Raw genomic sequence first — 12131 nt, 5'->3', positions numbered from 1 at the left:
GCAGAATACAAAATTAAAATTTTCTCACAGTTTTACTCACCTGTGAGACTCTCCATAAAGCCTGTTTTGTCTGCCCACCTGCTGATTACTGGAGTAATATCTCCTTTGAACAGACCAAGTACTTCCATTTTCTCAACAAGACAAACTCAAAGCATAATTGATTTCTCCAATGGATTTTCTAGTGAATATCTGTTGCTATTCCAGTTGCTAAAGTAATCACTGGTTTGTGTTCCAACAGACACAGATCTGTTTATTTACTGCCCAAATTCACAACCAAGCTACAAACTGGGGAAAAGCAACATTAAAAATCCATTGGTGCCCACAGAATCTGAAATGCTGGCTACAAAGGGGAAGAAAGAAAAACCTATGTTCCACATGGCCACTTGAGAGTACCCAGAACTGAAATTAAAGAAACAGAATGGCTTTATTTTAAGAAATATTGAAAATCTGCATGTTGTTAAAAAGCCATTTGATGGACATAGTGACCACTAGGCTTTGCCTATAAAATCAAAACCAGCCCAGGGGCCTCAGGAATGTCCAACCATTGCAGCTGTGTGACCTGGAAGCACAGACTGAGGAGCAAAGATCTTCCAGTATTGAAGGAAAAACACGAGCTCATGTATTAAATAGAACTCTGCACAACAGCATCATCAAACAGACACTAATTCCTTTCACCAGTTAAATATATATACAATAAGAGATAACAAAAGTAGCATATGACTAGATCTTCAGATCTTCATTCCTTTTCAAAGCCTTGCTTAGAAGAGGCTGCTAAACCTTTTCCACCTTATTCTTTTTGCTCAGACTCTTTGGAACAAGAATGAAGTATCCTTATGCCTGGTAGTTAATTAGAAAGTTCATGAACCTCATAATGTCACTCTGAGAAGGAAAAATTCTCACTTTTCCTTAGTGAAGTAATAATTTAAAATTCAAAGCAATAATTTAAATCTAACTTATAAGAGAATAAAGGACATTTAAATTTAACAGATATTGGAATTTAAAGGGAGACTGACCAGCAAAGCTGACAGATATTATTTGGTTTGGCATTTCTAATGGCCAAAGTTCATGCTAACTTATATTTGTCTAGTTCTCAAAGTCCTACAGAATAGCCTGGATAAAAATCTTCCTGACTACCCAAAAGATGTCTATAATTTTTATCTAATGTGATATACAACATTTTCTACCTGATTTTATAGCAAACCACTTTCATGGTTTTTATTAATGATTCCAAAATATTATTTCAAGGAAAAGGGTTTTAAAAAACCGAATTGAGGAACAAATATTTTGTTTAAGAAACAATGAAGCCCGTTCAGCGACATCACTGTAATTACATATTAAGTTATGTAGGAGAAAACTTAAAAGTAAGGTTAAGAGCAGTTGAGTGTTTGGTAACACCTCACAAGGAGGAGAGGGTCACCAACAGCAGTGACAGCTGGGACTCAGGGATGTCTCTGCCCATCCACGCCACCACAGCGATCACAAATGAAACCAGAGCCAAGCTGAGCTAACCAAGGGAGGGCAGCTGCCTCACAGCTAAAGGGAACCCCTATTCCTGCCAAAACCCCTGCCAGCACTGAAATCCAAGCTGATCTCAAAACCTTCTACCTGAAAACTACAATGCCAGGATTGGACAAAGCTTTGCTAGAGAAACTAGCATGTTTTTTCAAATAATAAAGATATTTGAGAAAGAGGGAGACAAACCTACTGAAGTTTAAAGCAGATGAGTGCTCTCTCTCAAGCCAGCCACTCTTGCTGTCACTACAAAAATTGATTTTTTAATAGTATTTTTATTCTTCAATAGAAATTCATAAAGAGAAAGAAAGGTCTCTTTTTAAATTGTATGCTGGTTATAACTTTAATTATGGGAAAAACACAGCAGCAATCAACAACAACAAAAAAAATCCCCCAACAACCAAACTAAAACAAAACACTAAAACTTTTGTTTTAACAACAACATGTGGTCCGGCACTAGAACCAAATTAATCCTCCATTAAAATCTACATAACCATTTTAAGCCTGCTTTTTAAATTATTAATGTGTAGCTAACATCTGTTCATTGTGAAATCACAAGAGTCGCATCCCTTTTAAAATTAATCTGTAACTCTAAAAAACACGTAGACTACATTTGCCATCAAAGTGTAATTGATGCTGGAGAAACTTTATTAAGTGCACTAATATTTAATTATCTTTGGCTCTGAGTTTGAACTCCAAACTCAATCTGGCACCACTATGGCACCACACCTATTAGTGAATCCAAGGGCTCACAAAATGCTCCCTTCATAAAAGAATGCAAGTTTCCTGGTTAAGTTACAATATGGGAAACAGCTGACTCAAAAATAATATAAATTATAGACGGATTAAAAACCTTCATAACTTTTAATTAAGCAATAAATCACAACAAACTGCACAGGACTGCTGATTTATGCAATCCTCCAGTGAGAAGCAGTAAATAAAATTAGAATGGACAGAATATACATCTTATAGGAGGAGAAGAATCTATCCTTTGGCATTTCATTCATACATAAAAATCTGCTCACCTTTGGTTTTTCTAGTGGTGGCAACAGCCTGCAACACGCTTATTTATAACTCAAAAATGTGTCATGATTTATAGATAATGAGGAAGGATTAGCTGAATTTGTGCAAGCTCATATTTACAACTCTCTTCCTGGTAGCCCTGCCAACACAGGGAGTTCAGGAGGCAGGGAGAGCCCCAGGCTGCTGTACAGGGGAGATGTCTCCAATTTTTCCTTTCCCTCCCCAAACCCACCTTAATGTGACTGAAGCATATTTCGACTTTGGTTAAAGAGCCCTTGCAAACAGGAGCCCTGACACAGGAGCTGTATTTGACAACCACTCAGAGAGCTGTAATTGGGCCTTGAAATCTGAAATCTCTGAGTGGTTTATATTCCAGCCAGCAATCTGGAAATGTTGATGATCTTGATGCTGTCATTTAAAGAAGATGCAAAATTCATGTACTCAGCTTACGGTTCAAGTGCACACATTTAGCTGACGGCAAACCCAGCACAATCCTTCCAGGCATGTGGGGGGACATCAAGAGGAGGACAGAAGGTCATCTGCACTTTTATTCTGCTGTCTTGAAGGAAGAAACCAATTAAACAACATAAAAAGAAAATGAAGTCCATTTCTGAATCTATCAATCAGCTACAGAGTATAAAACAAAGCAAACCCAACAAACCATTTGGTTATAATTTCTGAGCAGTGGCCAGAAGAAATGTCTGCAGCAGAAAAAATATTAACACTTGTTAAGTATTAATCAATGAGAACTGCTCTAGACAGAGCAACAGAGACAGAACAATATTAAATACTTTAAAAGAGGCAAGACCAAGGTTACTTTAATGACCATCATGCAAGAGGCACCTGAGAGTTCCTGGCTGCTCAGGAGCTCTGACAGATGAATTCACACAGCATACATCTTCATATGTCCCTTCTCCCTCCCTGAGCAGTAACTTCATTTCCAATTATTCTCTCTTATTCATAAAGGAGGGTCAGAAAAATAGAAATGTTCTCCTCTGAATGCTCAGGGTATATTCACAGCATGCAGGTGAGTCAGACCATGTTTAACAAACTCCTGTTCCTCCCAGGAATAAAGCTATCCACTGGAATGGGGTCAGCTTTAATCTGGGGACACACAGAATCTGCTAGATATTTATGAGAAAATTCAGTCCTTCTGAAGACATTGCTGCCCACTAACAAAATGAAAGAAGTGACCAAAATGTTCATTAACAACCAACAGCCTCACACTGGTTTCTGATGGTAATAGATGCTAAATCAGGCCAACACCAGCACCTCATTTACCAACTCAGCCCCACCTCTGCTCCTGCTGGATGCTCTGAGCCTTGATTCAGATTTACACAGCAGCTCCCTACACTGGACAGATCCAGGCTGCTCCTGCTCAACACACTCTTAGCCAACATCTTGTTCCACTCACACTTCAGAAAATTTTGAAGTTTTTATGTGTCAGGTTCTTAGAACTATACATTACTGTCATGAATTTCATGACTTGGTGTAGAATCTTTAACAAAAGAAATTTCCACATTTGTGTCTTACATTATAACTAATTATTTTTTGCAACAAGATCATATTTTGGAAATTAATTTTTGAAAGGAGTTATGAAAAAGAGCAAAAAAAAAGGAAAACACGTCAAAATCTTCATTTAACTTGCCAAAAGTATAATTTACTCTCTCTGAAGTAATTTACTCTCGCTGAAGACTAAATCGTGTGTGATAAAATGCAAGATGATAAATAACTGTTTCTCACATCTTTTACCATATGAAAAGGTGAAGATGTACCAACATTATTTGTTCTGTATAGTCTTGGGTTTGTTCTAATTAGAACAGAAGCTAGGTCCTCACTTTAACTGTTATGCAGCATCTCCCCTTCCTTAAGGATTGCAAACATAAGCTGAGAACAAATCACAAAGCTTTGTAGAAAAGAAATAAAAAAAAATCCTAAAAGGAGAAAGAGGAGAGAGGAAAAAAAAAAAACAAACCAAGATTAAAATTGCTGCCAAGTAATAACCAAGGCATCAATCCTTCTTGTTCTCCTGCTCCTAAGACAAAGACAAGCAAGAGTAAGTTCAGTCTCAGTGTTAGATGCTGTCACGCTGATTTATGGCACACACCACTTGCAGGTCCTCCAACATGACATATTGTCCACCAGAGATTCAGCACAAACCACACTCCTTTCCTTAAAAAAAAAAAAAAGTATTGCCTAAACCAATTGAACTTCAGTTCCTTAGGTGAAATGCTAATACTTTCTTCACTGGGCCACCCAGCTTTCTATGGCTGATTTCCAATTGAATTCCATTTCCTCCACAAGAAATCAACAGGACAGAGCACTTTAGGTACAATTCCTGCCTTTTCCTAGACTTTGCAAAATGCTATCACATTAAACAATAAATATTCCTTTCAACAAAAAACATAGGAAGGAGTTCTACTTGAATCAGAAATAATTATGTTCCATTCCTAGTTCCAGAGACACAAACACATAAATTTCATTTAAACAAAGAGTTCATGCTTCGGTATATATCTCATTGAAAACTTGGTAGGGGCTGTAGTAGGCAGAAAAAAACATAGTTTAATTAATTAGCACAAGGCTTCTAACTTTTATGGATTTGAAAGTAATGCCAGGAAGGAGACTGACACTATAACATATTTAACTTCACAAAGTGCAAATGTTCTCTCACAATTACAGAAAGCAGCATTACACCATACAACAAGTTGCTTTTTTCTTAAAGAGAAGTTTAAAGAAGCTATCTAGGAAAAAAAAAAAAAAAAGCCAAGGGAGAAATACTTTTGAGGGAGTTGTTAAACAGCTCCATTCCTGAAGCTAAAGCTTTTTATGAGTGGCAATTGTGAAAATATGTTTATATGACTCTTTGCTCAACAGGAAACCTGCAGGAGGAATGAAAATCAAGTGTGGATAGCTATTGAAGCTGAATATAAAATTAATACATGCTGAGAATTAGAGTAGACACTACAGGGTTGTTCTCCTGGAGGAGAACATGGGAACTGGTTTGATTTCCAAGGAAGTGAAGCAACACCCACCCACATGGAAACTCACTTCAGGCAGGTGAGATACTGCTCAGGCTGCTCAGATTTGGCTCCTACTTCTGCTCATTTAACAAACTAAATTGCAGTTTAGTACCAAAACTTCCAGTCACAGCAAGAAAAGTGTAAAGGGAAACAGGAGGTTCTTGCTATTTCTTGACACTGAAAATTTTGCCACATTAGTGCAGCAGGCAAAAAAACTTGTCATTTTTAGGATACTGTAAAACTGCACTAGAATCAGAAGACAGATGTGGTGCAATTCCTTCCCTTAAGGCAGAATGGGAGGAAAAAACATCTTCTGAAGGTAAAACTGAGATTAAGAATTGGATATTTTTTCTCCAGAAGTTAAGTTGCACTTAAAGCAAACAAGTGCTGATAGAGCCAGATAAAAATGAAAGACAGATGATTTCCTGCATGGCACAGGAAGGGATCTGACAGAGCTGATGGATTGACACAGGCTCAGGAATTAACCTGAAATCCAGAGAGGAAGGGGTTCTGAGTGCCTCAAAAAGTTCAGTGACTTTTCTGAAAATTAGAAATCTGTGTTACAAAAGAAGTGATTTCAGCAGGAGCCATTTATAGTTAATACATTAATAATGATATTCTTGAAGGCCAGTTCCTAATGCTGGAAGGAGAAGGTTACACACGCTACTCACCAGCCAGGGACTAGATGGGAGCTAATTCAGTGACAGCAGTGAAAGATGCTGGGTTCAAACTTAACTTTTAATACAAAAGTCTAAAAGTTTTGAAAATTATGAAAATAACTGCTTTCTCCTAAGTGCAAGTGGACCTAAAGTAGCCATTTTCTATGGAAAGATTCCAGAAATTTATACATCTTCACACCTGAGAGATCTGGTCTGTAAGATCACCACTACCCTCCTTTTCCCTTTCCTTAAACCTCTCTGCTCAATTTCAGGAGCAGTATTTGCAATTCTAATGTGCAAAGTGTCTGTATTTCTCATATTCTACAGTGAACACCAGAAAATGTCATTAAGAATAAAATATTCATTTTAATGAAAACAGTAAGTTTACATTCTAAATACACTACATTTTTCTCCTGCTATGCCTGCCATTACAAATACTCCCAATCCTTTAAAAACGTTTGCTTAAATATATACAGCATAAACAGAGGGGATAAACTAGTTGCTATGATATTTGTCCTTTAGCAGTATTAGCTAAGGGAGAGTGGGGGAGGAAGGAGAAGGAGGGAAAACCTTGACAAGAATATGTATAAGAGCAATCAATAAAAAAATAATCCTCGGAATTCATGAGTCTTGAAAATAAAACGCATTTTCACACAGTAATCCTAAAAACCTATAAAAGAATATTCAAGCAATAAACCCCCCTTAACTCATATTTAACCTTTCATCATGTAGAAGTACATATTAAACAGCAACTGCATGCTGTGCAAGTGCATTCAGAGAAGAGCAGGGATAGAAAAATGTAAATGCTACACCTCTTTTAACATGCACGGCACTGCCAGGAACATCCGCCAGCTGACCCCCGATCCAATGGGCTGTTCAGATGCAATCACATCCTCAGATTAGAGCTGCACAGCCCCGACATGCAAAGCCCATTTTCTTTAGGGGATGGAGCAAAATGCAGCTAGCCAGCTCTTCAACCATTTTCAAACAGAGGCAAAAGGCAAAAGTAATTCTGCATATTACATGGAGCTGTGTTAAAATACTGTCATCTCTTCCCCCAAATATTGTAATTTATCCTTTAATTTCACAGGCCAGCAAGACAGAGTTTAAGGCTGCAGGGACTATATAAAATCAAGTGATTTTATCAGAATACCATGAGCATTCAGCCTGTGCAAATCTTTGGCACCGTTATTAGAAAATAGCCTGGAATAAAATCGTGAGGGGCTCAACCTCATCCATCGCCTACAATGAGAGAAATAAATACAGAAAAAAGCTGAATTAATTCTCCTAACTCTGAGTTTACTTCTCACATCTCTTGCAAAAAGAGTGGGCTGCTTGAGAGGCTCTACAAGCAGATGAACACGTCCAAAAGAATGGTTTCAAGATACACCAGAAGAGTCAAACTCACTGTGGAATAAGGAGCACAAACCCCGTGGAATATCATGCAGTAATGGGACCATTAGTTCCATTAATGCCATTATTTTTGTATAAAATGTACAATAATAATAAAATACATATTGTATTGTATTATATTATATTATATTATATTATATTATATTATATTATATTATATTATATTATATTATATTATATTATATTATATTATATTATATTATATTATATTATATTATATTATATTATATTATATTATATTATATTAATACAGTAATACCTTATTTCTGTATAAAATCAAATTTCTGCTAAAATATTCTATCTTTAATACACAATCAAGCTGCACTACAATGACTGGACAAACTCTTGGGGGACAGTCTTTTACAACACAATTTATGTGACTGAAATAACTACTTATATTCACAAAATAAATTTTTTTGATCATGCAAATTGTCCCTCTATCCAAAGCAGTGGCTTTACTAAGTATCTGCATTGGCAGAGCTCCAGACTTGGTGGGAAATGGTAAGAAAGAATTGCTAAAATAGTGTTTCAAGTAACGCTATAGTTAGATTTATGTCAATTACCTGAAAAGCACTTAAGAAAAGGATATACAGGGGTCTGTATAAAAAGCCTAGACAGTACCCTGCACAAAAAGAGGGTGAAAAGATTATATACCTTAAGAAAAAAACACAAACTGACTGAGGGATTTAATTATAAGGCAGTGGAAAAATGGAAAGTTATCCAAAGTAATTGATTAAGCAATAGCAAGAACCAACTTTAGAAGACATAATTAAAACCAAAATAATTAAAGATACAGGAGAAAATCAAATGGAAATCATAAGCAAAATCTACTAGCACCTGGAGGAATTCATTATTTTTTTCTAAGTTATCTAAAATCTTATCAAATGCATAAAACACAACACAGTAGCCACTGGAAAGTAAGACTCAGCACAATGGTGCTATACTGCTTTACTGCTATACAGTTTTCCCCTATCTGATACCAAACAAAAGCCAACATTTAGTGCAGGTATTTAATCCAGATTATGCAAAATAATTGGGATGTCACATTTTTATATATAATGAATCTGCAGAGCTTTGCTCTAGGATTTAAAAGCTGCCCAGAGCAGAGGGAGCAGCAGCAGACAATCTGCCTGACAGTGGATTAATGGTTTGTGTCCAGCTTAGCTCAGCAGCAGTGCCATCAGCTCATTTACTTCACCATCTGGGTAGGCAACTTGTGCATCCTGCAACGTGCCCAGGGACCTCAGTGTGTTAAATATGGGCTGGAAGTCCAAGCCCAGTGGATGCAGAGCAAAACTTCTGAAGCTCTCAGAGTATGGAGAAGCATTCAGGAAGGCAATGAACAGAATTACAGCCAAAACATGTGCATTTGTGTGCATGTCTGAGTGTACATATATACACACTTTTCTTATTAGCACAACCATTTCTTCTTACCCTAAAAGCTCTGAAATATATAGAATTGCACTCAATCCTTTAAATCTGAATCAGAAGAAGACAAACCATTTGTGTGCCAAATCAGTTAGAAATAGCTTCTGTTTTATCCTGAAAAAACTCACAAGGAAAGAAACAAAAACTCCGAAAAGCAACCAAACACCTTGAAAAACAAGCCACAAACCTAAAGAAACACAATTCTATGTTATTTCTCCTACAGCCTCCAACAGAAAGCCTCTAATGAATTCAGTGGGTTTTAGATCATGACATGTGTTCCTGGTAAGTGGCAAAAAGCACCAACCACGTTTATATTAATACCAGCCGTGGCACTTTGCAAGCACTGTGCACCAATAAACTGTACAGAGACATAACTTCCAAGTTTGAACAATTTCTTTCCTTTAATATCCTCTGAAAGGCTTTTGAAACTGGCAACTCTAATGTGTGTGGGAATAAGCAACACATGATGGCAATAAGTTTGCTATTAATGGAAGGAGTCTGCTGTGTCTATGGGTAACAAACCCCACTATCTTTTCATTACAAAGCAGCTTATTGTTACCTTATCACTTACTGTGGGATTTCACTTTGCCTCTCTGGTGATCTGTCTGATCTATTAAGAAAAGCACTGAGCTATGGACAACATACACTTTATAGCAGTTTTATATTTCTGTAGTCCCTGCTGCTTCTGTTAGCCTACTTCCAATGAATTTCAAATAGAAATAAGGAAAAAGTAGAATGAAAAAAAAAAAAAAACAAGGAGTATTTACCAAGTTTCTCACAGGTATATAAAATTAACTGTGAGGAAAATGAGGCAAGTTCATAATCAGGAGCTGGAAGTGGTGCTGCATTCCAGGACATGACTGCTGCAGCAATAGTTGTGCAGATAAACAACTGAATCCACCAGCTCCAGCACCTACCAAATAAATCTTCATATGATACCACTGAAGTACTTCTACATGTCACATATTTTATACATATACATATCCATATTCCTCATAACATATATATGAAGTTCCTTCAGCATGACTGTTTCTGTCCTATTAATTAATTTTCATGGCTGAGTTTGAAATATAGGGCAGACAAAACTAAACAGTACTTCATCAGTGTTAATTAGTGCTAGAGAATTAATCAGCAAATGTAGGAAATCACGATGCACTTTGCAGAAATGCATACAGCATTAAGTAGCATTTAAATAGATGGTGATCTTCCTTTAAAAGTAGTAATTTAAAGATTATTTTCCTCTGATAGGATACTTCAATATTGAATATACAGAGATTAATGTTCAAGGGAACCTGTGCTGCGTTGAAGGGAAATGTTGCTAAAAATAGCAATTTTTATTTAACAAACGTTTCTACAGCAACCAGAGTCTCAGAGAGAATTAAAAAGTTTTTAAAATATCCATGACATCCAAGTTCTCTGATGTCTACACGCTGTCCAGGTGGGATTATTACTCCAGGGCTTCCTGTGCTCTGGGAGATAACAATTTCTTCATATAAGAAATAGGGTGTTTCAGGTCAAATTCTGCTGATATGTGAGCATTTCTCCCTCAGGCCTCAACAAGGTCAAGGATTGCCTACAAACCGTGACCCAAGGTGTGGTGCCAGAGATAACTCCCATCTTTACCTTCTTCAGCAGCACAGTAACTCTGGATCCCGACTCCAAACACAGCCCAGAGGTTTCTGTTGGCTCTCGAACGTGGCTCACCTGATTCCTGAGGTCCAGCTTGGGGCAGGGACGACCTCCATTGTAGGGCTTCTCCTTGAGCCACTTGGATCGGACTCTCACCCCCGGGCCACAGGAAGAGCTGCAAGGAGACCAACTGGACCAATCGCTTAATTTGCAATCAAACGGGCACGGGACCGTGCAAGGCTCTTCAATGTAACCTAAACCAAAGATTTAAGACAGGTTTTAATCACCACAGTCGACAACTCCCATCCTCTGATGTGACCTGTGCAACCAACACAAAACAAGAACTTCTTACGGAAAAGACATTTGGCAGACTGACAACACCATCCTACGTGGGGTTATGGCATTATTTGTGAAGAACAGCAGTGACTAAAATTAATTTCTACTTGGTTTAGTCCAAAGATAAAAAGGAATGATGCAAAGGACATACGCTGGCAAAAGTACCTGTTGTGAAGATGATGGTCAGCAACATGAGGTAATTACCTTCCTTATTAGACTGTGGCCATGACAAATTCTGAAGAATTAAGAGTCCAGCCCAGTACTCCTTCTGCATTGCACTGGCTATCTCCAGAGCTGGCACAGGCAGGAGAAAGATACAGGCTCTCTCCCCAGCAGAGAGAACCACAGGATGGGGGAGGCAACAGCTCTTCTCTTGGCAGCTCCCATCAGATGTGTGAGGGACCTGCCTGCCAGCTGGAGCAGTGTGGGATTTATTCTTGGGAGAAGCAGATGAAACCTGCTTCCCACACCTCACAAGTTCTCTTTACACCTCTTTCCAAATGCTTTTTCTGGGTTTCAAAAATGGCATTTTAAAGCTTTACTTTTACTTTAAGCTGGTTTGACATGAAAGCCCTCACAAGATCACATCTCTTAAAATCACAACACCAGACATCTGCAGGACCAGCACCTCATGAATTAAAACCCAACAGGTTCCTCCAAAAAGGCACAACCCCACAGCTGTTGTAAGAGCTGGCATATGGGAAGAGAGACTTTGCAGAGCCCAGCAGTGGCTGTGGAGATCTTGGTGTGCAGAACAGCAGTAGAGGGTGGCCAGACCCTGGGGGTCTCCAGGGAATTAGTGGCACCAGACTTGGGTTGGCAGTGTAGAATAATTCCTGCACCTTCCTACTTACCATGCTGCATTCATTCTCCCCAGGATCCCATTATCTGCTTGTCATGTCTGTATGTATTATTTTAATTTAAACAAAAAAGAGATTTCATGTTAGATCATGAAAGCCAGTGGCTGCTCAGATCAGCCTTTATTAGAGGCAGCTTCATCCCTCTGACAGCTCTGGCAATGATGGTTATGGAAATAACTGAACTCCATCCCTACCACTGTTCTGATGTTTCTCATTTTTATGCCCTTTATCTCTGTTTGGTTTTCATCATG

The 12131-nt window shown here is 38.0% G+C and overlaps 1 protein-coding gene across 3 annotated transcripts in view; it reads right to left on the bottom strand.

The window, feature by feature from the left end:
- Window positions 1–12131, bottom strand: part of THSD7B (thrombospondin type 1 domain containing 7B) — a 296770-nt gene that overhangs the window by 65256 nt on the left and 219383 nt on the right. For all 3 annotated transcript variants that reach the window (XR_012056843.1, XM_030278109.4, XM_072931724.1), the window contains exon 16: window positions 10760–10938. Coding sequence is in view for 2 of the 3 variants with exons in the window: in XM_030278109.4 (XP_030133969.4) it covers window positions 10760–10938 (179 nt within the window). In the remaining variant the exon portion in view is untranslated. The remainder of the gene's footprint in view (window positions 1–10759; window positions 10939–12131) is intronic.

Source organism: Taeniopygia guttata, chromosome 7 (assembly GCF_048771995.1).
Source record: "Taeniopygia guttata chromosome 7, bTaeGut7.mat, whole genome shotgun sequence".
Classification (NCBI taxonomy): Eukaryota; Metazoa; Chordata; class Aves; order Passeriformes; family Estrildidae; genus Taeniopygia; species Taeniopygia guttata.
Note: the sequence above shows the minus strand (reverse complement) of the source record. Positions and strands in the feature narration are given on the sequence as shown.